The 23,809-nt window shown below is 52.5% G+C and overlaps 9 protein-coding genes across 9 annotated transcripts; 3 read left to right on the forward strand and 6 right to left on the reverse strand.

The window, feature by feature from the left end:
* Positions 1-566: 566 nt before the first annotated feature.
* Positions 567-1,802, reverse strand: CKM354_000981400 (uncharacterized protein; the record flags this gene model as incomplete). The annotated part of the gene is made up of 2 exons (XM_044805252.1): positions 567-1,026; positions 1,084-1,802. 2 exons carry the CDS (start codon positions 1,800-1,802, stop codon positions 567-569), a joined length of 1,179 nt encoding a protein of 392 aa, XP_044661187.1.
* A 4,540-nt stretch (positions 1,803-6,342) lies between these two features.
* Positions 6,343-7,909, reverse strand: CKM354_000981500 (uncharacterized protein; the record flags this gene model as incomplete). Its single annotated transcript, XM_044805253.1, has 2 exons — positions 6,343-7,617; positions 7,673-7,909. 2 exons carry the CDS (start codon positions 7,907-7,909, stop codon positions 6,343-6,345), a joined length of 1,512 nt encoding a protein of 503 aa, XP_044661188.1.
* A 611-nt stretch (positions 7,910-8,520) lies between these two features.
* On the reverse strand, positions 8,521-10,068 carry CKM354_000981600 (uncharacterized protein; the record flags this gene model as incomplete). Its single annotated transcript, XM_044805254.1, has 1 exon — positions 8,521-10,068. The coding sequence occupies one exon, from the start codon at positions 10,066-10,068 to the stop codon at positions 8,521-8,523; it is 1,548 nt and encodes a 515-aa protein (XP_044661189.1).
* A 706-nt stretch (positions 10,069-10,774) lies between these two features.
* On the reverse strand, positions 10,775-12,322 carry CKM354_000981700 (uncharacterized protein; the record flags this gene model as incomplete). The annotated part of the gene is made up of 1 exon (XM_044805255.1): positions 10,775-12,322. One exon carries the CDS (start codon positions 12,320-12,322, stop codon positions 10,775-10,777), a length of 1,548 nt encoding a protein of 515 aa, XP_044661190.1.
* Positions 12,323-13,876: 1,554 nt separating this feature from the next.
* CKM354_000981800 (uncharacterized protein) lies at positions 13,877-15,258 on the reverse strand (the record flags this gene model as incomplete). Its single annotated transcript, XM_044805256.1, has 3 exons — positions 13,877-13,916; positions 13,969-14,256; positions 14,564-15,258. The coding sequence occupies 3 exons, from the start codon at positions 15,256-15,258 to the stop codon at positions 13,877-13,879; spliced, it is 1,023 nt and encodes a 340-aa protein (XP_044661191.1).
* Positions 15,259-15,752: 494 nt separating this feature from the next.
* CKM354_000981900 (uncharacterized protein) lies at positions 15,753-16,888 on the forward strand (the record flags this gene model as incomplete). The annotated part of the gene is made up of 2 exons (XM_044805257.1): positions 15,753-16,663; positions 16,714-16,888. The coding sequence occupies 2 exons, from the start codon at positions 15,753-15,755 to the stop codon at positions 16,886-16,888; spliced, it is 1,086 nt and encodes a 361-aa protein (XP_044661192.1).
* Positions 16,889-16,983: 95 nt separating this feature from the next.
* CKM354_000982000 (DNA ligase (ATP) DNL4) lies at positions 16,984-19,959 on the reverse strand (the record flags this gene model as incomplete). The annotated part of the gene is made up of 1 exon (XM_044805258.1): positions 16,984-19,959. The coding sequence occupies one exon, from the start codon at positions 19,957-19,959 to the stop codon at positions 16,984-16,986; it is 2,976 nt and encodes a 991-aa protein (XP_044661193.1).
* Positions 19,960-20,244: 285 nt separating this feature from the next.
* CKM354_000982100 (uncharacterized protein) lies at positions 20,245-21,855 on the forward strand (the record flags this gene model as incomplete). The annotated part of the gene is made up of 3 exons (XM_044805259.1): positions 20,245-20,515; positions 20,572-21,420; positions 21,476-21,855. The coding sequence occupies 3 exons, from the start codon at positions 20,245-20,247 to the stop codon at positions 21,853-21,855; spliced, it is 1,500 nt and encodes a 499-aa protein (XP_044661194.1).
* Positions 21,856-22,688: 833 nt separating this feature from the next.
* On the forward strand, positions 22,689-23,573 carry CKM354_000982200 (uncharacterized protein; the record flags this gene model as incomplete). The annotated part of the gene is made up of 2 exons (XM_044805260.1): positions 22,689-22,778; positions 22,836-23,573. 2 exons carry the CDS (start codon positions 22,689-22,691, stop codon positions 23,571-23,573), a joined length of 828 nt encoding a protein of 275 aa, XP_044661195.1.
* Between the last annotated feature and the right edge of the window lie 236 nt (positions 23,574-23,809).

The raw sequence follows: 23,809 nt of genomic DNA on the forward strand, positions 1-23,809 counted from the left end.
GCCCATCTGTCCGTGCTCAGCCCACCGGTGAAGACCTCGGCCTACCTGTCCGTCCATGTTCAATCTACCTGTCCGTGCTCAACCCACAGGCTCGACTCATTGCAGCTGTCAATGCTCAAACGACTAATGGATCCCTCAGCCGACTCGGCCACCTATCCACAGCTCAAGCGATACATCCGATTAAGTGCATGATCTCTCATTGCTATCGAGCATATATTGCTCAACTATTCGGTCGACGTTGCCTGCATTGATCGCATCGCGGCCAAGTGAGAAAGCCAGTGCAAAGTAATGGTGGGCATAGTGTGTCATGGCAGACTTTTCGAGGCCGAAGCGGTATATTGGAGAGGTGCGCGGACTGTTTGCGAGCTGCCAAGATCAATCGGGACATGAAATGATTAGCAAAAATGCGGACTCACCACTGCCGAATATCGTGTTGCCTCTGAGCACGAATGCTTGACAAAAAATGTGCAAACAATGCCGCTTGTTCATGGTATCACAGGTACTGTACTCAGGTATCCCGAACTCTCAATCGTGTCTGAGCCTGCTAGAACGTCACACGAAACAGCCTACAGCAAATGTGTAGCTTGCAATCCTCGTGATCGTCGATCTCCTCCATATTCTGCGATATCACTCCGACTCGATTTAGGCTCCACATGTTCCCGCTGTACTTGCATTAGACCATAGGCAGCAGCAGAAGACTGATCTCCTCGATGAGCGTGCGGGAATTCGATCGAAGCATTTTCAATGTACTCCGGCAATGGGTCTTCACCAGCCAGATCCTTGCCTTCGAAGTCGTTGCTGATATCTGATCCCAACGAGAGTCGTAGCCATGTCGAGAAGTCGTTGCTGTACGAAGCCTGATTTAGCATTATGGCGACGCATGCAAAGACGACTATGAGCGTTGTCACACCGATTGCGAGACCATAAGCTAGCCAGAGCTTCGTGGCGGCATAGGCGTAGACGCTCTCTTCCATGGTGAACTCTACAAGCGTAGGCTCGGGATAGAATATCGAGGACTCGTTAGCTCTGCGGAATCTATATTAGTAGGGGTCGATATACTGTAGAGGCGCGTTGAAGACTCACTGTAACTCTGGCACGCCCATTAAGCTGATAGTTATGTTTTGAAACAATTCCTCTAGAGCTCGTCCCAGAGACTGCGTCTGTGTGATGGGTGACGGGAGGAGGGATGCCATGTCCAAGCCAGTAAAAGGTGCATCATGTTGTGCGGAAGCTTGCTCTTGCATGGTTTTCGCGATATCGCCCAGCAAGTCATTGGGCTCATGCAGGAAAGCGAGTTCAGGACTGCGCGCTAATATTGTACTCTGGACTTGGGACGTGGACGTAAACAGAAATCTTCGCTCTCGTGATCCTACCCTTCTCCAATGTACCATTCCGATGAAAGTCTCTATGAAGGCCTCGAATATGGCCTGATAGGACAAGTCGTTAATTAGCTGCAAATTCACTACGCACTTATCGTCCGTGCCAAAATTGGGACAAGTCGTCGGTCGTGAGCCCGAGCTGTTACTACTGTCCACGATCTGAGTGAAGTTAGACAGTACAAAGGCGGTGGCGTTCAAGGTCGCCTCGTCAATGTCTGAGATATTTGTGTTGACCGTTTGACGTCCGTTGACAAAATCGAATTTTGTCGTGTAATTAGACTTGTGTGCGCTGCACTGAATGATGGTCGAAGACTCTTGCAGAATAGCGACCCGCTCTGATAAAGTGCTGTTTGGATTGTCGCCGATCCAGGTCTGGTAATATGATGTGTAAAATGAGCCTTCCATTGACATCATTGAAGGCATGATTGCCACGCCTACGGTCAGTGGTCAGGGTGGTCAATGGACGGGTCATTTTTCGTGGCCATGCCGTCCGGACGGTGTCCGGCCGGATGGACAGCTAATGGGGTATCTGCCGGCCGGCATTATTAATGCTAGCGTCCGTCCGGACATGTAAGTGAATCACCGGTGTCCATGGCATGTGAATTGACCTTGTTGATGAGAATGTCGTTCCTAGGGGTGTTGTTAGGGTCTGGGTCAATTGATGAATAAGAGCGTGTTTGATTGGTCAGATGCCAGCCTGCAGAGACGCCGGCCCGTGCGCCGACCTCCCACGCGCGACTTCTCAGAACGCGACTGGGGACGCGTTTCCTTCACATGCCAAAGTCCCTCGATCGCCCACCTGATCATTGGCATTTACGCACACACCACGATGGCAGGCGGTACCTCCAGCATAAGCGCCACCCACAGCATCGACCTGACACAAATCCACGCCGAATCGCAGCTCGGAACCGTCCTCCGGACGCGTTATACGCGGACCGGCTTCCTCGTCGATGGAAAAGCTCTTCGCGACTTTTACCCGACACCGCCAGGCAAGGCAGAGCACAGAGCGTGGGTCTGGCAGCATGGTGAGGCTGTTACGCATCTTCAGAGCTTCACCAACTACTGGCTGTGTCGTCTGTGCTTCGACAGCAGCCATAAGGATCACAGGAAGGTGAAGGTCATTCGGACTGGTGGAGGAACGAACTCGATACGCAGACACCTAGGCAAGCATGGCTACGAGCTCGATGGCACGTACAAGCAGTGTAAGAGGCGTCCGGTAGACGACGGCAACATCGCTAGTATGATCAAGCGTCAAAGGACGACCGAGAAGACTCCTGTTGATCGTACCGAGTGGAGGTCGCTATTCCTCGAGTATGCCGTAACAGATGAGCACTCACTTCGCGCTCTAGCATCTGAACGACTGAAGCGGCTAGCTACGTATCGTCAACCTGTTCTCGAGATGCTATTCCCTACTTCTCACAACACCCCGCGAGCTTGGATCGTCGACTTGTGTAAGAAGACACTGCCTCGAGTAAAGAGCGATATGGCTACGGCGATAAGCGGCATCGCTTTGTCGTTTGACGCGTGGCTAGCAGACATCGATGGCGGCACCGACTTCTTAGGTGTTCATGCTCACTACTTCGATAAGGACTATCAGCTGAAGACAGTACTTATTGGACTCGTACCAACCTATGGCAATCACACTGGTGAAGAGCAGGCAAACATCCTTCTCAAGCTGATCAGACAGTATGATATCGCGTCCAAACTGACCTACTTTATGGCCGACAACGCGTCTAACAACGACACGACGATCGAAGCTATTAGGCGCGAAATACCAAGTCTCCGACACCCTCACAAGTGCCGCCTTCGCTGCGCTGGCCACTTCATCAACTTAGTCGTTAAGGCTATGCTCTACGGCGTCGACATCGAGTGTATTGACCAGGCTTGCAACGACATGAATAAGGAAGACGAGGAGCTCGAAGACAGCGAGATCGTATACGAGTTTCAACGCGCTCTATCTCTACGTAATGCCGTCGATCGTCAGACAGCATGGCGAAAGAAGGGCTGTGTTGGCAAGCTCCATAATATCGTGATCCATGCTCACTATAGCGAGGCACGACGACACGTCTTTCGATCAAAACAACGCGAGGCAGACACACGACTTGTCGAGCTAGTGTTGAACGGCGGGATTAAGTGGCAATCTGACCACGACATGATCGAGCGTGGCCTCGAGCTCAAAGATCCAATAGAGCTGTATTGCTTACAGTTCATTGACGACCTTCGTGAAGACATACTCACCGCGGATGACTGGGCCGAGTTGAAGGAGATATTGAAGCTTCTCAAGCCGCTGAAGATGGCGTCGCTGAAGGTCCAAGCAGATGGCCAACACTTCGGTGGATTGTGGCAGTCGTTGACAGCTTTGGAGTCACTGCTAACTACACTTGAGAAGGCGAAGTCAGACCATGAACACGCGGCCAACTCACACCTTAAGGCGATAGTCAATCTTGGTTGGAAGAAGCTCGACAAGTACTATCGACTCAGCGATCGCACGCCTGCCTACCGTGCCGCCGTGGCGTTACATCCATCGCTCAAGATGAGCTGGTTCGAGCAGCACTGGGGTGGTATGAAAGACGACAATACGCAGCGCAAGAATAAGGCGAAAGCGAAGTGCAAGCAACGGCAGTCGCAGCAGCAGAATCAAGACGATATCGAGGCGTCCACGCTATGGACAGTGAAGGCACGACACGCGATTGAAGAGCTCTATAATGAGTATAAGATGCGGTGTCCAGCACCAACAACTAGGCCGGCGACACGTGAACGCGAGGTCGACGATTACACGGCATCGTTAATGCTCACGGACACTGTGTTGCAAGACGATCTGCAGCGTTATCTTGCCGAGCCTCTGACACCTTATATGGTTGGCAACAAGCCTATTAATGTCGTCCAATGGTGGCGTGACAATCGCCAGCGATATCCATTGTTGTCCAAGCTAGCATTCGACCTACTGGCCACGCCGGCGAGCTCGAGCGCGTGTGAGCGTGAGTTTAGCTTAGCTGGCCACGTTCTCGACAATGAGAGGTGGCAGACGAAGACAGACTACGCACAATCACACCAACTACTGCGAAATTGGTTCAAGAACGACTTTGTGTTGAAGAGACACACAAAGGAGGTGGTAAGAGCGCAAGACGATCACTTTAGCGGCGACGTGGACAGTGAGATGTCAAGCTCATATGAAGGCAACAGCCAGCAGACAGACGTGCGAATAGAGGGCTAACAACACCTTCCTCTGGCTTCATTTTTCAACATCCTTCCTAATTAGGCAAGGCGAACAGCGGACAGGGCTCCGGTGGACGGCATGGCCAATGAGAGGCTCTCGTCCGGACGGACGGACACGGCCGCTGAATCGGCCGGCAGGGCCGGCAGCAGTGCTGTGGCCGGCCGACCTGTCCATTGACCACCCTGTCAGTGGTTGAATCTCAAAATTGGAATAGCCGGGCAAAAGGTCGTCCAGCACCATCTCGCTGCTCGGTGGAGCTGCAAGGTATGTGTAAGCCTTTCCGAAAGGGGCCTCTCTGCCAGACCAGGCGACAAATCCAGGCCCGCGCGGCTCCTCCATATAGTCAATAGTGGCATTCATCGCGTAAAACGCGATGTTTTTAAGAACACCTCGCGCCGCTACTGCTTCCATTGATGCGCATCGCAGCGTGGGAGCGGTGAATTCCACATTCCAGCTGGAGTTTACAGCCGGCGGCTGCACTTGTAGGATTTCGCCTCGGGTAGCGCTCGCGAGTGCGGTGCTTCGGACCGCTTGCCTTGGTCCGTTGTAATTGTAGGTTTCGAAATAACCCCCATAGGTAAAGGGGCCGCCACCAACCATGTCGGCTAACAGGCGGAAGCTGGTAAAATCCACGCGAGGGACATGCAGGCTTTGCGGTGGCGGGAAGGTCACAGCCACGGACAGTGTGGCGGGCGTGATGATGGTGGCAATAGGTATCAACCTAACACAAACATCAGCAGGGCACCCATATGGAGGATTGCTAGCGGTACCAAGCAGAAAGGGCAATCAAGAATAATGCTGGGCGTCTCCACCACATCTTGACATTGCCGAGTGATACGATGTTCCCCAGTACCGACATGATGACATTCATATTTCCAACGGGAACTGATCGTTGTTCGCCTCGAGACAGGCTCCACATCACTGCTTGTAGGTAGGCGATAGAGACGGAAAGAGCCAAGCAAGCGCGTACGACGAACGCGAAGGCCGTACCGATTGCCGTATTCCGCTCCTGTACATTGACGCTTGTGCCCAGAAATTTTACTTTCTCGTCGAGTCTCGTAGGCGCCGGATGCCTGTCCAGACTTTGGTAGAAGGCATGGTGGCCGGCGGAGAAAATGATAGCGCAGACGAGCGCGGCAAACATAACACTTGGACTGCGCCAGTGCGGCCAGGCCATCGTGGACAGCTGCGGTTGAGTATGGACTTAATTGCTTGGTAGAAGACGAACAGCAGTCGGGCAGTTGAGCTGGTTAGCAGCTCTTTCTATTTCGCGCAGCTGCGCGAGGCTGCACATGACTGCACAAGGCTGAACGCCGCACAAGGCTGCGCGAGGCTGAAAACGAGTGGTCAATCGCCGCCGTCGTGCCTCAGCCTAGACCCCTCAGGCTGTGATTCCGTGCCGCTCTTGCAGGAAGCTAGAGGCGTTGTGTAATTAGAGAAGGCAATTGGGCCTTTGCAGTCGATTGGGTCATATCGCGCTGCTTCTGTTTTCACACTCTGTGCTTGACCTCTTCAAACTTCCCTCTACATCGATGAAATTGATCTGATTCGATGGCGGGCCAGATGACAATATCAAAGCTCGAGTAGCCATATGGAGGCCCAGTGGACACTGGAGCTAGATTGAACAATCGTTGCTTGTGCATTCAATTGGTTCCGCTCGGACCCCAGCGAAAGCGACGTCCAAGCTGTGGAAACAACGTGTTGCAAGCTGCTGGGTCGAAGGATCACTCATCTTGTCGGCGCCCTTCAATAGCTCGAGTCATTTTTCGCTCTCAGCCGTGCTCCGTACTTCCAGAGAATCCCAGTCGACGGCAACGCAATCCCAATCGACAAGAATGCAAGCAAAGAGTTTCCCCAACCGTAGCCCAACGCAGCATACATATCCTCCGCAAACAGCGGAAATGCAAAAGCCAGCATACTGCTGAGGAATTGTGTTGCTGCCGATGCAGAGCTGACATGTTCCGGATAGGCATCCATGACATACGCACGTAGCGTGGTATTGAAGACTTGCATACCCATGGCAAGTAGTGCAGCACCGATGTCAACGACAGCCCAATGCAGTCGATACTGCGCTGCCCAGCCATATAAGAGGAAGCCGACTGGTGTGAGGATAACGCTGGGAAGGAGCAGAGGGACGCGGAGTTCTGGAGCAGCTCGATTGCCTGCGCGGCGTGTGAGGGTGCAGTAGAGGTAGTCCATCAGCGGGCCACAAAGCTGTGCCCCGGCGATCTCACCAATAGCAAGCGAGATGTAGTGCAGGCCAGAGATCGAGACGGATTGACCATAGCTGCTGACGATGAGATTGGAGAAGGAGGCGAGGGCGAAGTACAGCAGGCCGTAGTTTATGCCACCAAGGAGAGCCTGGACTTGGATAGTTGGGTGAAAAGCCAGGAGACGTAGTGGGCGTGTGAGATGTTTTGAGAGAATCTTGAAAGTGGAGTGGCCTTGAGACCGAATTTCGATCTCAGTGTGGTATCGTGAGTCACCGGTCTCGAGGCGAAGCTTCGCGGCGCGACGCTGAAGCAGGAGAGGCGCGTAAGTTTCGTGAATGATGGGCAAGGTGACGATCTCAGCAACGGCTTGGAAAATTGTCGTTGCCCAGAACATCCAGCGCCATGTGGAGTATTCGACAATGAATCCGCCCACGATAGGTCCTATTGCTGCACCAGTGAGAGGAATCAGAAGGTAAAGACTGAGGGAACGACCTCGCTGCTCGTTAGGCCAAATGTCGGCCATAACGCCGTACGCAACAGTATAGACAGCGCTGGCGCCGAAACCTGCAAGCAATCGGGCCGCGATAAGGAGGCCTTTTGAGTCGGCAAAGCCGCAGACCAGGTTCCAAGCGAGGAACCAGATGTTCGTAATGTGGATTATGGTCTTTCTCCCATATACCTCGCTCAGTGGCCCGATGACCAAAGGCCCGAACGCAGTTGCCAGAACGTATGCTGAAAGAGCCATTGTGCTTTCGATATTGCTCATCTTCAGGTCGACTGCGATGGTAGGGGTAGCTGGAGCCATGATCTTGGTGCAGCTGACATTAGTAAACCGACGACTCGTCGCCGACTGTTGCACTCACTGTCGAGATCATGATTCGATTGAAGCCCTGTGTCGACAATGCAAAGGTAGCTGCCCATTTCGTCTTCGTAGACCAATTCTTTGGATCTGCTAGGTCTCCAGAGCTGAATGTAACGAGGAACGCATCATTTCGTTCGATGCCTGTCTTCTCCTGGCTCTCGATCGATTTCTTTTCATCTGGACCAGTTTCGAGATTCGCTTGCATCTCATTGAGAGCACTTCGATCGGCTTGTTCCATAGTCGTGGTTCGACTTGTCGCAGATACGATGGTATTTGGTCGTCGCGTCTCGCAGCACACGCGGACTTAACAGTGCTTTTCATCTCAAGCTTCGAGACCAAGGCACATCCTACTCTCTTTATCAAATTCACCTACATGGACTTACTGTCACTGTCAATCCTTTGGTCGACTATCCCGACCAATGAGCCATCTCCGAGGCCTAGAGTGGATACCTTAGACCCGCTTTTCCAGGCGGACATCTTATCTGATCATCGGACGATGGTAGATGAAGCAATGCGAAATATCGTGCCATATGCAGCATGATTGGTAACACCAGTGCGGCAAAGTACCTTGCTCCGTTCTCGGAACGTGGTATGCCGACGACCGGGCATTTTTGTAGCGAGTGGGTTGCAGCAGAACGATGCCTTCATCCGCATCGAGGGCATGATCATTGATCCCCCTCTGAGTAGGGTGGCCACGACGAAGGCCATCTTTGGACGCAGCATCTTTGCTTCCAGATCTAAGACTGCGACTTCAATGAACAATGCCTTTACGGATGCTTGAGGCTCAGTCGTCTGGCTCTTCTCGAGACGTTCACGCTCGCGCGGGTGAAGGTACCTACAGAGGCACATTTAGTCGTCGAGGGAATCTGCCACTTCATCACGTATCGCATGAGCCGCTGCTTCCATAGGCCACCAACCCTCATCCTTGTGCGACTCATCCTGTTCCAGCACAGAAAGAGGGCCGCTCGTGTCCTCCAGACCTTTCGTCCGTTGTCGCTCTTGAAATGCTGCTTCAATTGCGTCAAGGCATTCGTCCTTGGATCTCCAAGGACGAGCTACCTGCTTGCAGATCGGCCCTCCATGCAGAAGGTCCTGTAGAATGAACCAAGAGCAGTCGAGCTCTCCGCCAGAAGACACTTGAATCACTACTTCGCCAGTGTCACCTCTCGAACACAATCTGTGCTTCAAGCTCTCCCAGTCAATGGGTTGATTCTCGGTCGCTTGCAGACGAAGCACCTCGATCACTTCCATGATAAGTGAGTAGGCGTATCCAGCGCGCGTGGGCCCAGTGAGTCTGCGCGTGGCCCTTTCAAAGCCATGCCACAGCAGTGATTCGAAGTGTGCGATGGCAGCTGCGTAGAGCTCGTCTTTGGTATACGAATAATCTGTCCGTATACGGTGATCGTGCCCTAGGTAAGCATCTGGTATGGCACTCAGCGCAAATATCTTGTCTCGAGGGTCACTGCACCTGTGATCCTTGAAGTCTCTCAGGACTTGGGTCCAGTAGAAGCAAGGGTGCTCGCGAGCAAAGTCGCCCGTTTGTTCCTCTCGTCTGTTGCGCAAGATCTGGACTGCATATCGATCAATTGCAGGTCTTGCAGATGTTTTGCCCCCGCGTTCGTGCCAGTAGCCGTGGAACACAATCACAGACGCATATGAGGCCAAGTTCTCACCAGCCAAGAAGAAGCCTTGTCGAGCACACAACATTTCCTGTACGATCCACGCCCGCGTGAAGTACTTATTGCAGAGCAGTTCGCGGATCTCGGTATTCGCAGCTTCCAACTCTCGCTGTACTGGCTCGCAATACATCATATGATTGTTGTAGCGGGGTTCATATGGCTCCGGTCTGCTTTTCTGCTTCTGTATCTTATCATCAATAATGTTCCCGTCAATTGAGTTGAGAACTGCAAACGCGGTCTTCATATATGGCTTTGCAAGACCAAGCCACGATGCGACCAACCAAGCATCGTTGTATGTCCTAGCCATGGACTGCACCTGTTCGCTCTTCTCCTCCACGTCATGCTGACAGATGCAGATTGCATCGATCCAGAAGGGGTGTTTCGCCCAATTTTCATGGACAACTCCCGCAGGATTATGCCAAGAGTGGCCCATCCACTTCGACACCAGAGTCCGGAGAAACGAGGCGAGATTGTTTGCAATGCCCATTCTCTTCCCATTAATGCTCGCAAAAGTGACCAGTTTAGGATCGCCCCAGACGTACGAAAGAGCCACGAACTGCTCTTCCGCTGCTGTAGTGCGCTCCAGGTGGCGCATGTCAAACCGAATGTCATCTGGCGAGCTTGATGGGTCGATGTAGAGTAGCCTGATCATGTTCGACGCGAGCCTCTCGTATGTGAAATCCATTTCATCGCTGTTCCTCAAATTTAGCTGCTGCATTGTGAACCTGTTGCCGTCAGTTGCGTGAGTCGACAGATTTCCTGCTGTGCATTCATCGTGAAGACCATCAAGCTCTTTGCGGGACTGGAAAGCAGCTGCAAGCCTGCGCCTCTTCAGCCTTCCGAGCAAGTCTGGAAGAACTGCTGCCTGACGTTGGCAGAAAGAGGCCACTTGCCATGTGAATCTGGCAATAAGAAGACTCCAACTTGATGCCACTACTCAGGTCGCCAGGACGGTGCCATAGGCAGTAGAGGAACATGTTGGCGCGTGTTGCGAGGAGACGCGTCGTGTGTAATGTCGCGCTTTCTCGCGAGAAGGAAAGCAGGGGGCGAGGTGCTCAATTTGATTGACTCCCATGAAATCACGAACGAAACTTTGAAAGCAAGCACGACTTCTGGCAGAAACATTCAAATTGTGCCTCTACCTAAGCAGACAAGCAAAGGATCAGTTGCTCAATTCTATGAACAATATACTGTTGTTCTGTTCTTCATCTTTTGCCAACATACGACGCTTTCAGGCCAGATATGCCTTTTCTCCTCACAAAATCATGGAAAATTTTAAAAAAAACAACCTCCATCACACATGGGTATCTCAAATCAGACCACAAAACGCTTTCCTTTTCCTTTCCTTCCCATCGCCATGCTAAACAAAATGAAAACACCTTACAAAACGAGATTGCTTCTTCGCTGCACGTCGAAATCAGCAATCAGTTATCGAGCGTCAAATGCTCGACATCGTGATTCAGCAGATCTTCATCACCCTCATATTCCAACATTTCCGTTCCATGCGGCGAGCTCTGTCCACTCGCTAGTGTTGCAGTCTCGTTGCGTTCTGGCTGTCTCGACGAGGGCCCAGCAGCGCCGAAAGCAGGCGGGAGACTTGAAGGCCCTCGCCAACCGTTCGACTGGTACGAACTGGGATAGTGTGGCGGGCTGGCGGGCACATCATCGTACAGCGGAGGTTGCTCGTCGTCCCATGCAATACCCATACCGCTGCGTTCCGTAACGTTCAATGCGAACTGTGTTCGGAGGACGCGAGCGGCCCCGGTAGGTGTGGCGTTGCCCGGTTTCTTGTTTGGCGCCCACTCTTCTGCGATGACGAGCTCCATGACCATGTTGTGGGTGATCTTAGTCCCATTGCTTGCCTCCATGCCGCAGTTGGGTTTCGACGAGGGATTGAGTGAAGCGACAAATTCGCCTTCGATGGTCCCATCTGAGAAGTCGGTTTTCCAGCCTTGCTTGAGTTCCTCGCCACCAATGTCCCGGGTGTTTTGGTGTTCGATGCCTTTGCCTAAGCCGATCTTGGCAGAATGTGTAGAGCAGGCAGGAGAAATGGCCTTTTCGTGTTCTTCAATGCGCCAGCTGAGTTTCCTGAGTCGCCAGCGGGTGTGAGTCTCTTCGCGATGCGTCGTGATACCAGTCATACGGCATTGAACATTGAATTCTCCAGTGGGATGCACGACATTTGGCATCGTAACGTACAGCGTCAGGTTGGTGGGAGGGAAGACGCGAACGCTGTTCTTGTCGTTTCCAGGACGCAATGCGCGCTTGATGATCAATTCTCGTCGAAACTCAATCTCCTGGCCATCGATTGATTTTGCTCGCACGTGGAGTTGATAATCGACGCTCGCTACTGTTCCGTGTGTGGTTGCAGGAATGTGGCCCGGAATAACGTATGAGAATGGCATCTGCGACATGCCATCGGCAGCTTTGAGAGTCTTTGGGTGTGTCAGGAAGTGCCACTCGAACAAATCCTTGATCTGAGTCATGCACTCGCGACATCGATCGTGCACGGGCTTTTTAGTTGTCGTTGTGCATTCGAGAAACATGGTGATGCTGGAAAGCGTGGCCTCGGGAACGTTGGGTGTGATTTGCAGACGTCCAGAAATCAATGCACCTGAAGACTGGTTCGGAGGATCGAGCATGAGTACCGGAGGCGATTCCATGAGCAAGCCCAGTTGGACTGGCTTGGGCGCGGTGGGTGAGCGTGGTCCATCGCGGGCGTGTTTGTCCTTGGACAGTGATCGTTCCTTGGATTTTGACTTGTCATGCGAACTGTGCTTTTTGCTGAAAAGAGAGGTCGGACGCTTGATATGCTCCATGCTGGGACGTCGACTCTCAACGAGTGATGTCGCGCTGCTGTTGTTGCTGGTGTTATTACTGTTGTTTGTGTTGGATTGTTGGTATGTGGGAAGATTGTCGAAGAGTTGCGGAGTGGAGGGAGCAGTCCAGATGCCAAAGATTTTGGACGGCATGCTGGCGGGAAGCTTCGCCGAAGCAGCAGAAGTTTTCTAGCAATCGCTAGCTGATGGCAATGACGACTGCCAGAGCGCGGAAGGGCAGATCTGGGGTGCAGACGCGAGAAATGTTGGGTGAGCTTGCTTCTCGGCCAAATTCAGGACAGCTTCGGGGTTGGCGAGAACACGACTTGTATTATAACGCTGGCGCAGATGAGTTCATATGCGCGCGAATTGATGAAATTCTTCGCAAGGGCCGAGACCTCTGCGGTTGGACGCTGCGGTGCTTTCCAGGTGTTCGCACATGAAAAAAAGACTGGAGCCCGGCTGTGGCAGAGTGGATATGATCGAGTAATGAGCTCAAGCTGCGCTGCAACAATGACCACACGATCAGGCGCATGCCCGGCCGCCCATGAAAAGTTTCCTTCTAGTGCCTTCAGCCGATGACACGATCACGCCGCGTGCCTCGCGACGATCGCCCGACCAACCCAAATCCTGCAGACGCTCGTCCGCGTCTGTACAGCGTCTGCTTGCCAAGTTGCGACTTGTGGTTCTCGTCAGCTAAGACGCTGCTCGACAGATCCACCGACCGTACGCACAGGCAGAGAAGAGTCCGCTTGTTCGCGGCATACCGCAGAGCACGTCTCATTTGCACCCGTTTCACGCAATGGCCATTGTTCGTGCCATGGCGGGTGCGATATCGCAGCGCCGAGCTATTGCTGAAGCATGGTTCAAAGGCAGAGCATGACTCCCGAGCTGGTCAGCTGCTCGCATTTCTCCTCCCGTCTGCAGTAACGCCGAGCTATACCGTACTCCACGTCTACACCTTCCACCGCCTACGGAGCACGCAAAATTCTGCGGGAGAACGCGATCAAGCGGGGTTCCCGCCTATGGAGTTGACCTGCTGATGAGCTGTACACGCCATTTCGCCGTCGCACAACTTCACTACAAACGCCTCCTCCGATCCTGAGCATGACATCTCCACGGGAAGCGAGGAGGTCTCCACTCTCTCCTATACCAAACTTCCCGTCTTGTTGCTCACGCAAGGATCACAGCACAGGGCGTAAGGCGCAAATCCTGAGTCATCACGCGACATCAAGGTCTCGTTGACCTTGCTGGAGTCCGGTCGGGGAGCGGTGTCGCTCCGCCCTGGCACCTCATCACGGAAAATTGGCGCTCTCACTCAACAGAGAATGACCGTGCTGGGAATGTCTCGTGTTGACCTCCCAAAGCACGCCAAAAATCATTTCGGGCGGGGCCGATACGGAGTTGGCACAGCGGACACGAACGCCGAACACCTTTTCTTGTTTCCAAGGATGAAAAAAGCCTCGATTTTCCACGTGTCTCCGCTACGCCATGCCGATGGAGCAATTGCACACGCTGACGAGCCATTGACGCCTCGGCGCGCTCGGCACAACAAGCCCTAACCTCTCTCATGTTGAGCCTCACCGAGTGCAAGCGCAAACTCGAACCTCCAGTGAGGCTTATTCCCGATCCTACCCTAACCCAGCTCAAAGAGCTTCAACTCGTGGGCAGGTACTGTCGTTTCGCACGCATTGGCATTACACATCATCAGTAGGTCGCCGAAAGACGCTGCTCCAGATAGTCACCACTGCAGCCTGTTAGCGTATGTATAACCGGTCCGGCATCCATGTGCAACTCACCTGTTCACCCCAGCATACTTCTTCGGCCTGTCTGGGCCATAGGTCGAAGGAATTGCCTCAATTAGCCGATCAAAATTAGGATTGCAAAAATACGCAATCGAGTAGCGTGCAGGATGCACGTCAGCTGCAGATGGTGGCTCAACGACACGATGCTTGGTGCTCTTGATCGTATCATTGCTCCACCGGGCCAACAAGTCTCCCGCGTTCACGACAATGGTATCTTCGATGGGTGTCGCATCAATGTAGTTCCCATTCGGACTAAGCACTTGCAAGCCACCACGCATATCCCTAGAGAAGAAATTTGGTCAGCGAAGATGGCCACGGCTTTCAATTCCGACGAGATGGAGTCGGCGCCAAGTCAGTCCCGTGCGGTCTTCGAAAACAACCGGTCCGGGATCAACACTGAGACCACCACACGGCACGCCAACCAACTCCGATGCACCTCTGCCAACGTGTCGTGACGACGCACGCCATCAACACAACCCACCACGTGCTCAAAAGCCCGACAAACGCCCCGATCGCTCGATCCGGAAAATCCAAAAGACCAGGCAACCCTTCCACCACACAACAACAAGAAGAAACACATCTCACTTACTGAAACAAACACGTAATACTCCCATAATCCGTATGCGCTCCCGCCCTCACCGTATTCTTATTCTTCCTAAACACCTCCGCCTTCACCTCAGGATAATGCAACAACCTCAAATTATTATCCCCTCGATCCGTATACGAATCAAACCAACTCTCTTCGATCCCCAACCCCACCGCAATAGCCTGCATAACTCTCACATGCAACTCTTTCACCTGATCGAAAAACTCCAACATGAAAGCTTTGAATTCTTTTCCCTCAGCATCACCAAACCTATCAGGCCACTGATTCGGACATCCTTCCTCTCCTTCCCGTCCAATCTCAAACGACTCTTTCAAATCCGCACCTTCAGCTGCTCTGATCTTTTCGATTTCTGCAGGATCCGTCGCATCTGTTGTCTTTTCTCGGCCGGGTTGACTATACCCTCTATTCGCTCTGGGTGTCGTCCAACCTAATTCCAATTTTTGTTCTGTAGATCTCGCGAAGAATTTCGCAGATTGCGCAAAAGCTCCTCGCACTTGTTCTGGAGGGATTCCATGATTTTTGAGGTATATGAAACCGGCTTTTTGGAACCCTGTGAGAATCGCTTGGGCGGTGGTGCGTTTTGTGGAGCTGTCGCCGGAGAGGTAGGCGGAGAAGTCGATGAGGGGGATTTCGAGGTTGTCGCTTGAGACGGCGGAGGTTACAGCGGAGGGCTGCATGGTTTCTCGCGATTGTCGTGTCACAGAGGTGAGGTTGCAAAGATGCCGTGAAGTCGAAATAAGATGCCTGTGATAGGCGTCTGGCTGCACAACTTTAGATATAGAAATCGCTGCACTCCAGATTCGAGGCGCGCGCCGCTGGAGATAAGCAGGCGATTTGCGCGTGGTGGGCATGCCTATCAGCTTGTTGATAGGCAAGCATAGCTAACAGCTACTTTTGGTGGGGTAAAAGGTGATTCTTTTACTCTATTTGTGAAACTTGTGCAACGTCTCCCATTGGCAGGCAAGAACGAGCAAGTCATATCTCTTCAGGCGCTCTTTGAGGAAGGTCGAATTGTTTACATCAAGATCTGCTGCATCTGGAATTCTTCCACATCGCCAGAAGTGCTCCAAAGGACAAAATCTCAAGCTGCCAAGACTTCACCAACAACCACAACCACGTCCATCATCACAAGAACGAAACCCCAAGAACCAAAGAGAAAAAATCGCCCACCATGCCAACGGTAGACGTCCACACACACATGTACCCCCCAGCCCTAATGTCCGTCCTTCGAGACCGAAAAGCGGTCCCTTACGTCCGCCTCTTCCCAGACGACACTGCCTCCGGCGAACGCCTAGTCATCCTCCCGGCAGAAGAATCCGGCTCGACAGCACGAGGCCGACCCATCGGACCCGAATACTACGAAGTTTCCGAAAAGATAAAATTCATGAACACCCACAACATCGACATCTCCGTAATTTCCATCGCAAATCCATGGCTAGACTGGGTTGATAAATCCGAAGCTGCTGAAATGGCGCGAGTGGTTAATGATGATGTGGAGAGGATGTGTAGAGAACATGAAGGACGTTTGTATCATTTCGGGACGTTACCGTTGAGTGCAGATGTAGAAGACGTGGTGGGTGAGGTGAAGCGATTGAAAAGTTTGAAATTTTGTCGCGGGATTGTGATGGGGACGAGTGGGTTGGGAGAAGGTTTGGATGATCCGAAGTTGGATCCTATTTGGGAGGCGATTGAGGAGCAGCAGCTTCTGGTTTTCTTGCATCCGCATTATGGTCTTCCGAGTGAAGTCTTCGGGCCGCGAAAGGGAGATTATGGGCATGTTTTGCCATTGGCTATGGGGTTCCCGCTTGAGACGACGATTGCGGTGACGAGGATGATTTTGTCTGGGATCTTTGATCGGTTCAAGGATATGAATGTGTTGCTTGCGCATAGTGGAGGCACATTGCCGTTCTTGGCAGGTCGTATCGAGAGTTGCATTGCGCACGACGCGCATCTCAAGAAGGAAGGCAAGATCGATGGACGAAGAAATGTCTGGGATGTCTTGAAGAAGAACATCTATCTTGATGCCGTGGTCTACGCAGATGTCGGTCTCAAAGCTGCCATTGATGCTTCTGGAGCTGACAGGTAAGTCTATCCTCGGCTGCTACTTCCTTACTGGTACTGATGTTCTGTAGAATTATGTTCGGGACTGATCACCCGTTCTTCCCGCCGCTCGACGAGGATGAAGATAAGTGGCTGAGCGTTACCTCCAATATGAGTGCTATCAAAGCGGCTTTGAAGGACGACAAAGCGAAGGAACAAGACATTCTTGGTAGCAATGCTGTGAGAGTGCTACGGCTCAATCCTTGAAATGCCAGGGCGACATGGCGATGGGCCGGATCATCCATGATTTCCAAATCGGCGCTATGGATCCGTCTCAAGTCGGAGCAAAACCTATTTCATCATCAGCATTCTGTACAGTACCAAAAGTCTTGGATCGTGGCAGACATACCTTCTTCATCAAGTCTCGTTTCCTCTGCCCAGCTTTCCAAGACCCAGTCATCTACAACGATCCTGGGCAACCGAGGCCTAGTTGCAATGGCTTTTCGAATTGCAGGTACATCTCTGCTACCAGATTTCACGATCACATGGGTGACTTCGTTGCTTTGCAGCGAATCTGCAACGCTACCACCCGCGAATTCGAACAGGCGCTTCGTGGAGGGCTCTGGGCTGTCAAAGAAAGCCGTGATGCCAGCGAACATAAGAGCTTCCATCTCGTCGAGTCCGTGGCCATGCTCGATGAATTGCTCCATAACCTCCGAAGGCTCAAAGCCATCTTCGCACTTTGCAGGCATGTTTTTAAACAGCGAGAGCAAGTCTTGCGGCGTCACGTCTCTGACATAGCTGTCGCCAAACTCGTCAATGTTGCCGTCATACTTGCCTCGATCTGTTGTATGTGTATATTCCAGATGGTGAGGTTCAAGCGGAAGCAACAAATTTGGACGTCCAACGTCCAGCTCGCTCTGCTTAATGCAGTCGAGCAACCAGCATGGCTTGATAATGTTGCGATCGTCATTCTTCTTGATTGAGGCAACTTTCACCACGTTGCGATCGGCTATGAGGATTGTGTCCGGATCCTTCTGAGATGCGACAATCTTGCCGCCATTGGCCTTGACAAGCTGTTCCAGCTCAGCCTTGCTCTTCTTCAGTGGCTTACCAGCCTCGGTCATGATGAAGAAGCTCAAGCCTTCGAACACTTTCGTCGCTGGTCCAGCGTATGGCTGAGCCACATCATCCTCCTGGCCTTGAATCGCTAGTGCCCGCTTCTGTCGTTTGGATGTGCGCTGTCGCTTCGTCTCGTCTATTTTCAATTTCTTCTCCGCCTGCTCTTCATCTGCCTTGGCCTTTAGTGCGTCAAACTCGTCCCAAGACAGCGCTTGATCCCAGCTCTTGTCCGTTCGTAGCCTCTTGAAGCGAGGAAAGCGAAGAGTTCGCTGTGTCCTGAACTGGTCAGTTCCGCCTACCTGGGCAGCTTTGACAGAGACAACCACAGAGTCCTCAGGCTTGATCCACAAGTCAGGCTTTTCGTACTGTCGATCACCACCAGCGAGCTCGATCCATTCAGTAGGCGGCTTCTTGCGATCCCAGTCCTTCCACTTGCCATCAGTCAAGTGTCTGATCTGAGCATAATCTGATGCACTGAAACCTCCTCCAACTTTGAAGAAGGACCACGTCTTCTGTGGATGTGCATTGGGCTCAATATGCTTGCGGTGATATTCTGGGAGATACAAGCCGCAGAGAAAGCTGCTGAGGAAACCGCCTCTCTTGCCAGATCCGAAGTAGCCGCCCACTACGATGCAATCTAGCGATTCGCCGAACTCTGTCATGTACTCTGGTTTGACCTTTATCCAGTCATCATTTCGATCGTTGAGCCTGTATTCCGAACGTGGATTCTTGATCACAAGACCTTCGCTACCTTCTTCCAAGACTAGACGCAACGCGGGCTCGATGTCTGTCGCAGTCTTGCCTTCAATATAGGAATGAATTTCCAGCCGTCGATGCACAGGTTGAATGGCGCCTTCTAGCGCTCTTCGGCGATCTCTGAGCGTATATTGTGTCAGCGGTTTATCGTTGAGATACAAGCAGTCGAACACTCTGAACAGGGGCCGGTTCCCGTCAGCGAAAGGGTTCTGCTGCTGCTCGATCGCCGCTGTCTTAAGAGTGCCAAACCCAACGACACAATCTTCCTTCATGTTCCAAGTAATCATCTCACCGTCGAGAATGATATTGCGGACACCTGATCTGAAGGCATCCTCGATGTGCCGTGTCAAAGCTGCATTGTCATCGTGAAACCCATTGCCGTATAGGTACGTATAGTCCTTGGCTTTTCGTGACCAAAAGCCGAAACGTACGCCTCCCCGTTGACTGTCATCCTCTATCATATGCAGCTGCATGCGCTCTCCGTCAAGCTTCTCTTCAATCCAAAACACTGGATCTTGTTCAGTCGGGTTCATCCTCGCCACCATCTGCTCCATGGACTTCATCTGGAAGGCGGCTAACTGAGGCTGGAAACATTGCATGAGGGTGATGCCCCGGTTGTCGCCCTCAAGTCTGACATTCTTGTCGTAGAGCTCCCAGCATACTCGGCGTAGACTACTCGAGATGTTGAACAAGCTCTCAGCATCAGGATGCCAAAGATCGAAGAAGGTCTTTTCGGTAGCCCCGACCTTCATCTGACGCAAGATAATCCGGATGAGCCACATCATCTCTTCGGCATTCATTCTACTGTAGAACTCCTCCAGAATAGGTCGCTGGTTTTCCTCCTTTTGCGCCACTGACAATCGATCCAAGCGCTCGTTGACTTCAGCAATAGACATATCACCTGGCTCTGAGCGCATCGGCCGCTTGCTGATCGCGTCGAAACATCGTCCTGCGAAGTCACCAGCAGTGGCGCTTGTCGATTTGAGTCCAGGAAGCTTCCAGTGTGTCAGGTTGTACCCGTCGTCGCTGTTCTTGTCAATTTTGAGGATTCTGATTAGCATCTTCCCGAGCGTCAGCTCCTTCAAGCCATACATTCCCCGATCACGATCCTTTTCTGGCACAATGAGTCGGAAAGCTGGGTAGATATCATTGCCGACTTCTTTGCGCCAGCGACCAATGAATCGATCTATGATTTGTCGCCGAACCTCGTTCGGGGCTTGACTAGGTCCGCCGTGAGGTCCCAGTTTCTTGCGAGCAATCGCTGCACCAGTCGGCTTCTTCTTGTTGTCATTTAATGGATTGAAGAGGTCAAGATACAAGTCGTGGAAAGGCAGTGTCTTCGAGTGATTATGAGGCCGATTGGGATACTTCTCGTTGAGCTCCTCCTTTGTCATGGCGCCATGGCCATACATCATCTCTTCTTCGCGTTTCGCGTCTGCATCCTGGTCGATTTCCATCATGATGCCGATAAGTCGCCAGAGACGATGTACAGCAAGTCATGTGGATTCTACGTGCAAACAAGAGATCACGCCTAATGTTGAGATAGGCTGATGCGAGTGAACTGGAAAGACTTGAGTTACCTACCTGTTGGTGAATGTGTTTGGCAGTGACGCGCTGCTCCAGGCAACGACGCGCGAGGAATGGTTCTGCCAAGCAATTTTAGGATGCCTCAGGCAGCAATATCGTATACTTCACATTTTCGCGAGAACGCCACATTCGAGAAGTGAAGTCTGTACCCGGACAAAATGGCGAAGCGAAAGCGCAACAATGCTCAGGCGAACGCTGCCTCAAAAAAGCAGGCGGCTGGCACTGGCATCCGAACACCGCCCTACGAGACATCTGTGGAGCCTACCAGTGTATCAGCCGTAGTGCCTCCAGAAGATCTCGAGATCACAGTAGAGACGCTACAAGCGTTGACCGAACATCCCAGTGCAATCAAGTCGAAAACGTGTAAAGACCTCCGCACAGCCGTGTTCAACTTCCGGCAGGCTTGTACAACTGGACAAAATGCTGTTGGTGAGCATGTCGTAACCACAACCAATTGCCCGACGAGAGCTAAGCAGTAATTCCAGAGGGCAACAGCTTAACAGCTCGAATATCTGCCGCTTTGTCTGACGCCAAGTATACCGATGCCATGGTCTTGCTCGCAGAGATGCGGATCCGCAAGGAAACTCCTTCTCTTGGCGCTCTCTGTCGCTGGGTGCGTGTGCTAGATGTTATCAGTGGTCTCGCTATTCACGTCGAGCCTTCTACAAAGACCGTCGCTGGATTCTCACCCCGAGATCAAGAGCTGCGGCAAGTGCTGGACGCTGTACTTCGAGTGACCGGCCCAACGGACCCTACAGCATTGGGTGCTGCTGCTGAGCCGGGCACGATCGCTCTGCAAGCAACTTGGGACTTACGACAGGCGCAAAAGCCTACGAGATTGACACGTGCGAGCGTAGAGGACAAGAGTATCTTCAAGGCGTGTCCACCGAATCTCAAAGACAATTTCCGGATCATCGAAACCACGCCTGGTCCGCAGCGCAAGCCTCCGAATTTACATCCCGCTGTCCTCTTCGCGTCAAAAAATGACACGGTACCCCTCCAGAACGGCCCAAAGACGACAGTACACAAGCACCCGGTCGTGCCGAATTTACGACTGATAAAAGATGTTCTGTCGCCCGAAGAGTGCTCGTCTATCATTGCCGCGGGTGAAACGATGGAATTCATACCTGATGCACCCATCCGGCAAGATGAAGACACGAGTATACTGGCGCACAATTTTTACTGGATTGTGGACCAGGCTTTCCACGATAAGCTGTGGGAGAGGGTCAGACCGTTCGTGCCAGAGTCAGTAACAGGGAGGCAAGTTCGAGGAATCAACAGAAGATTCCGCGTGTATCGATATGTCCCTGGCGCCGAGTATCGTTGCCATATTGGTGAGTACCATTCGATGTGACGAGTCGCAGGTTCGCCTACTAACAATGTTCTCAGACGGAGCGTGGCCGCCATCCGGCATCGACCCAGTCACCGATGCTTACCAGTACGACGCATCACCTGCGGACGCACGACAGTCCTCTCTGTATACCTTTTTGATCTACCTCAATGACGATTTCAAAGGAGGCGAGACTACCTTCTTCATACCCAGCGTGCAAGAGGGTGTGATGAATGCGTACCCTGTAAAACCAATCATGGGCAGCGTGGCAGTATTCCCACATGGAGAAGCTCAAGGTGCACTGCTTCATGAAGGCACAGGCGTGGTGGAAGGTGCCAAATATGTTATCAGAACGGATGTGGAATACGATGTTGCAGTCTCGGCACAATCACAAGAGCCGGCCGCGGCGGGCGTCAGCAGGAGTGTCATTGAAGAATGATGGAGAACCAACGCACGAGGCACATAGCTCTCAACGCAAAAGCTAGTGGTAACAATGAATTCGACCCTAAGCAGAATTGCCTGATGAATAATGAAATGAGCCCGATGCTTGAAGAGAGCTCCTCCAGTATGTGCACGCAAGTCCAGAAGGCGCACAGCGACGGTCGGCTGCCGTCTTGGCACCTCAAAACCTCTTCCCGTTTCCCTTCTCTTCCATCTCCTATTTGCCATCGCTCCAGTATCCTCATTGACCAATGTCGCGAGAACGAGAAAGGCACATGATCGAGCCAGCTGCAAAAGATGCACAGCCACAAGCCTCCGGCATTGAGTTTCTCGATTTCCTTGCTCCAGACACTTGGTCGCCACACTCTTCCGCCGATCGCCTCGTCAACTGGAGCTTCTGTGGCTGTGCATGACGTTGTTTCAGCAATCTCACCGCAGATTTGTCGATGGACGCTATCCAGCAAGCAAGAAGCTTGAATCCAGGTCGGGTGACCGCATAGGCCCATCATAAGCAGTATAATAAGTAGAAAGATTGTTTCGCTGGCTGGCCGCTTGCAAGGCCTCTCTTGATACACTCTCTGCCACTCATTCTGCGACAGGCGCGCCTCGTTCCAGCAGAAGCGCCCAGCCCGCGGCTCAAGGAGCTTCGATTGTCGCAAGACCTGGCTTGAACACGCGCCCGACACCAATCATTCCCCAAACATCTATTGTTGGCATTCACGACATTTTTTCCCTGTCGGTCTGCTCAGGTCGATTATATAGACCTAGAGCTGGTCTGTTTCGACTTTCGAGTTACAGTATCAACAGGATCCAGATTAACAAGTCGCGACAATGGCGGCAGTCGTGGGAAAGTATGCAGCGAACAAGTTCCTCAAGAAGCACATGAGCAAGTATGAGGACAAGAAGGTGGAAGGTGGAAACGTGAGTATATACAATACAGGCAGCACTCATGTAACGACAGCTGACAGTTGTACGCAGGACCCATACTTCGCCATGGTCGAAGACCCGCGACGCCCTGGCAAGTTAAAGAAGGTCAAGAAGCAAATCCCGAACTACATCCCCGAGCACGACGCGATGGTCCTCGCCAGCGTTCGCAAACGAGCCTACCACCTCGACTGCGGCCTGTTCACACTCTTCGGCATTCGATTCGGATGGGAAAGCGTGATCGGGTTGATCCCGGCAGCAGGAGACGCGATTGGATCGGCGCTGGCACTCATGGTGGTCAGGAAGTGCAACAAAGTAGAGGGAGGACTCGGAAACGCGCTTCTCATCCGCATGCTCATCAACATTGCCGTGGACTTCCTCGTGGGACTGGTCCCTTTCATTGGCGACTTGGCGGACGCTGCATTCAAGGCCAACACCAAGAACCTGCGTCTCCTGGAAGAGCATCTCGATACCAAGTACAAGCCGGACGCGCTTCGCAAAGACGACCGCGACCTTGCCGGGGTAGATCGTGAGAAGAGGCGGTCGAACCGAAAGAGCGGCATCTATGCGCCGAACGATCCTCCACCAGCCACTGCTTTCGACTATAGCGATTCGGAGGAGGACACAAGGCGACACGAGGACAATGTGCAGCAGCCTCGTCCGACACGAGCGCCAGAAGACAGGCGCGCCGGTGATCGCGGTGACCCTCGAGGTGGCTTCTTCTCAGGCAGCAAGAGCAAGCGCGGTAATAGGGATACAGAGCTCAGATCGGATGCTAGGAGGAATTATTGATGAGCGCATATCATTCGAGCAGCGAATACAGGACGCGACATTGTCGCGGAGGAGCGAGGCGTTTTGAGGAGCAAGAGCTGTCAGACTGATGAATGATACCCTAGCACAAGGATTTTGGCAGCGCAACAGCAAATCAGTATTTTTTCGAAGCAGTAGCAACGCATATGCATATCATTCAACCAGACATCATTCAAACCCGTAGGGCTTTCATTGCTCGGACGAGTCGGCGCCGAAAT

This window comes from Cercospora kikuchii (assembly GCF_019650295.1).
Source record: "Cercospora kikuchii DNA, contig_00006, whole genome shotgun sequence".
NCBI classification, from domain to species: domain Eukaryota; kingdom Fungi; phylum Ascomycota; class Dothideomycetes; order Mycosphaerellales; family Mycosphaerellaceae; genus Cercospora; species Cercospora kikuchii.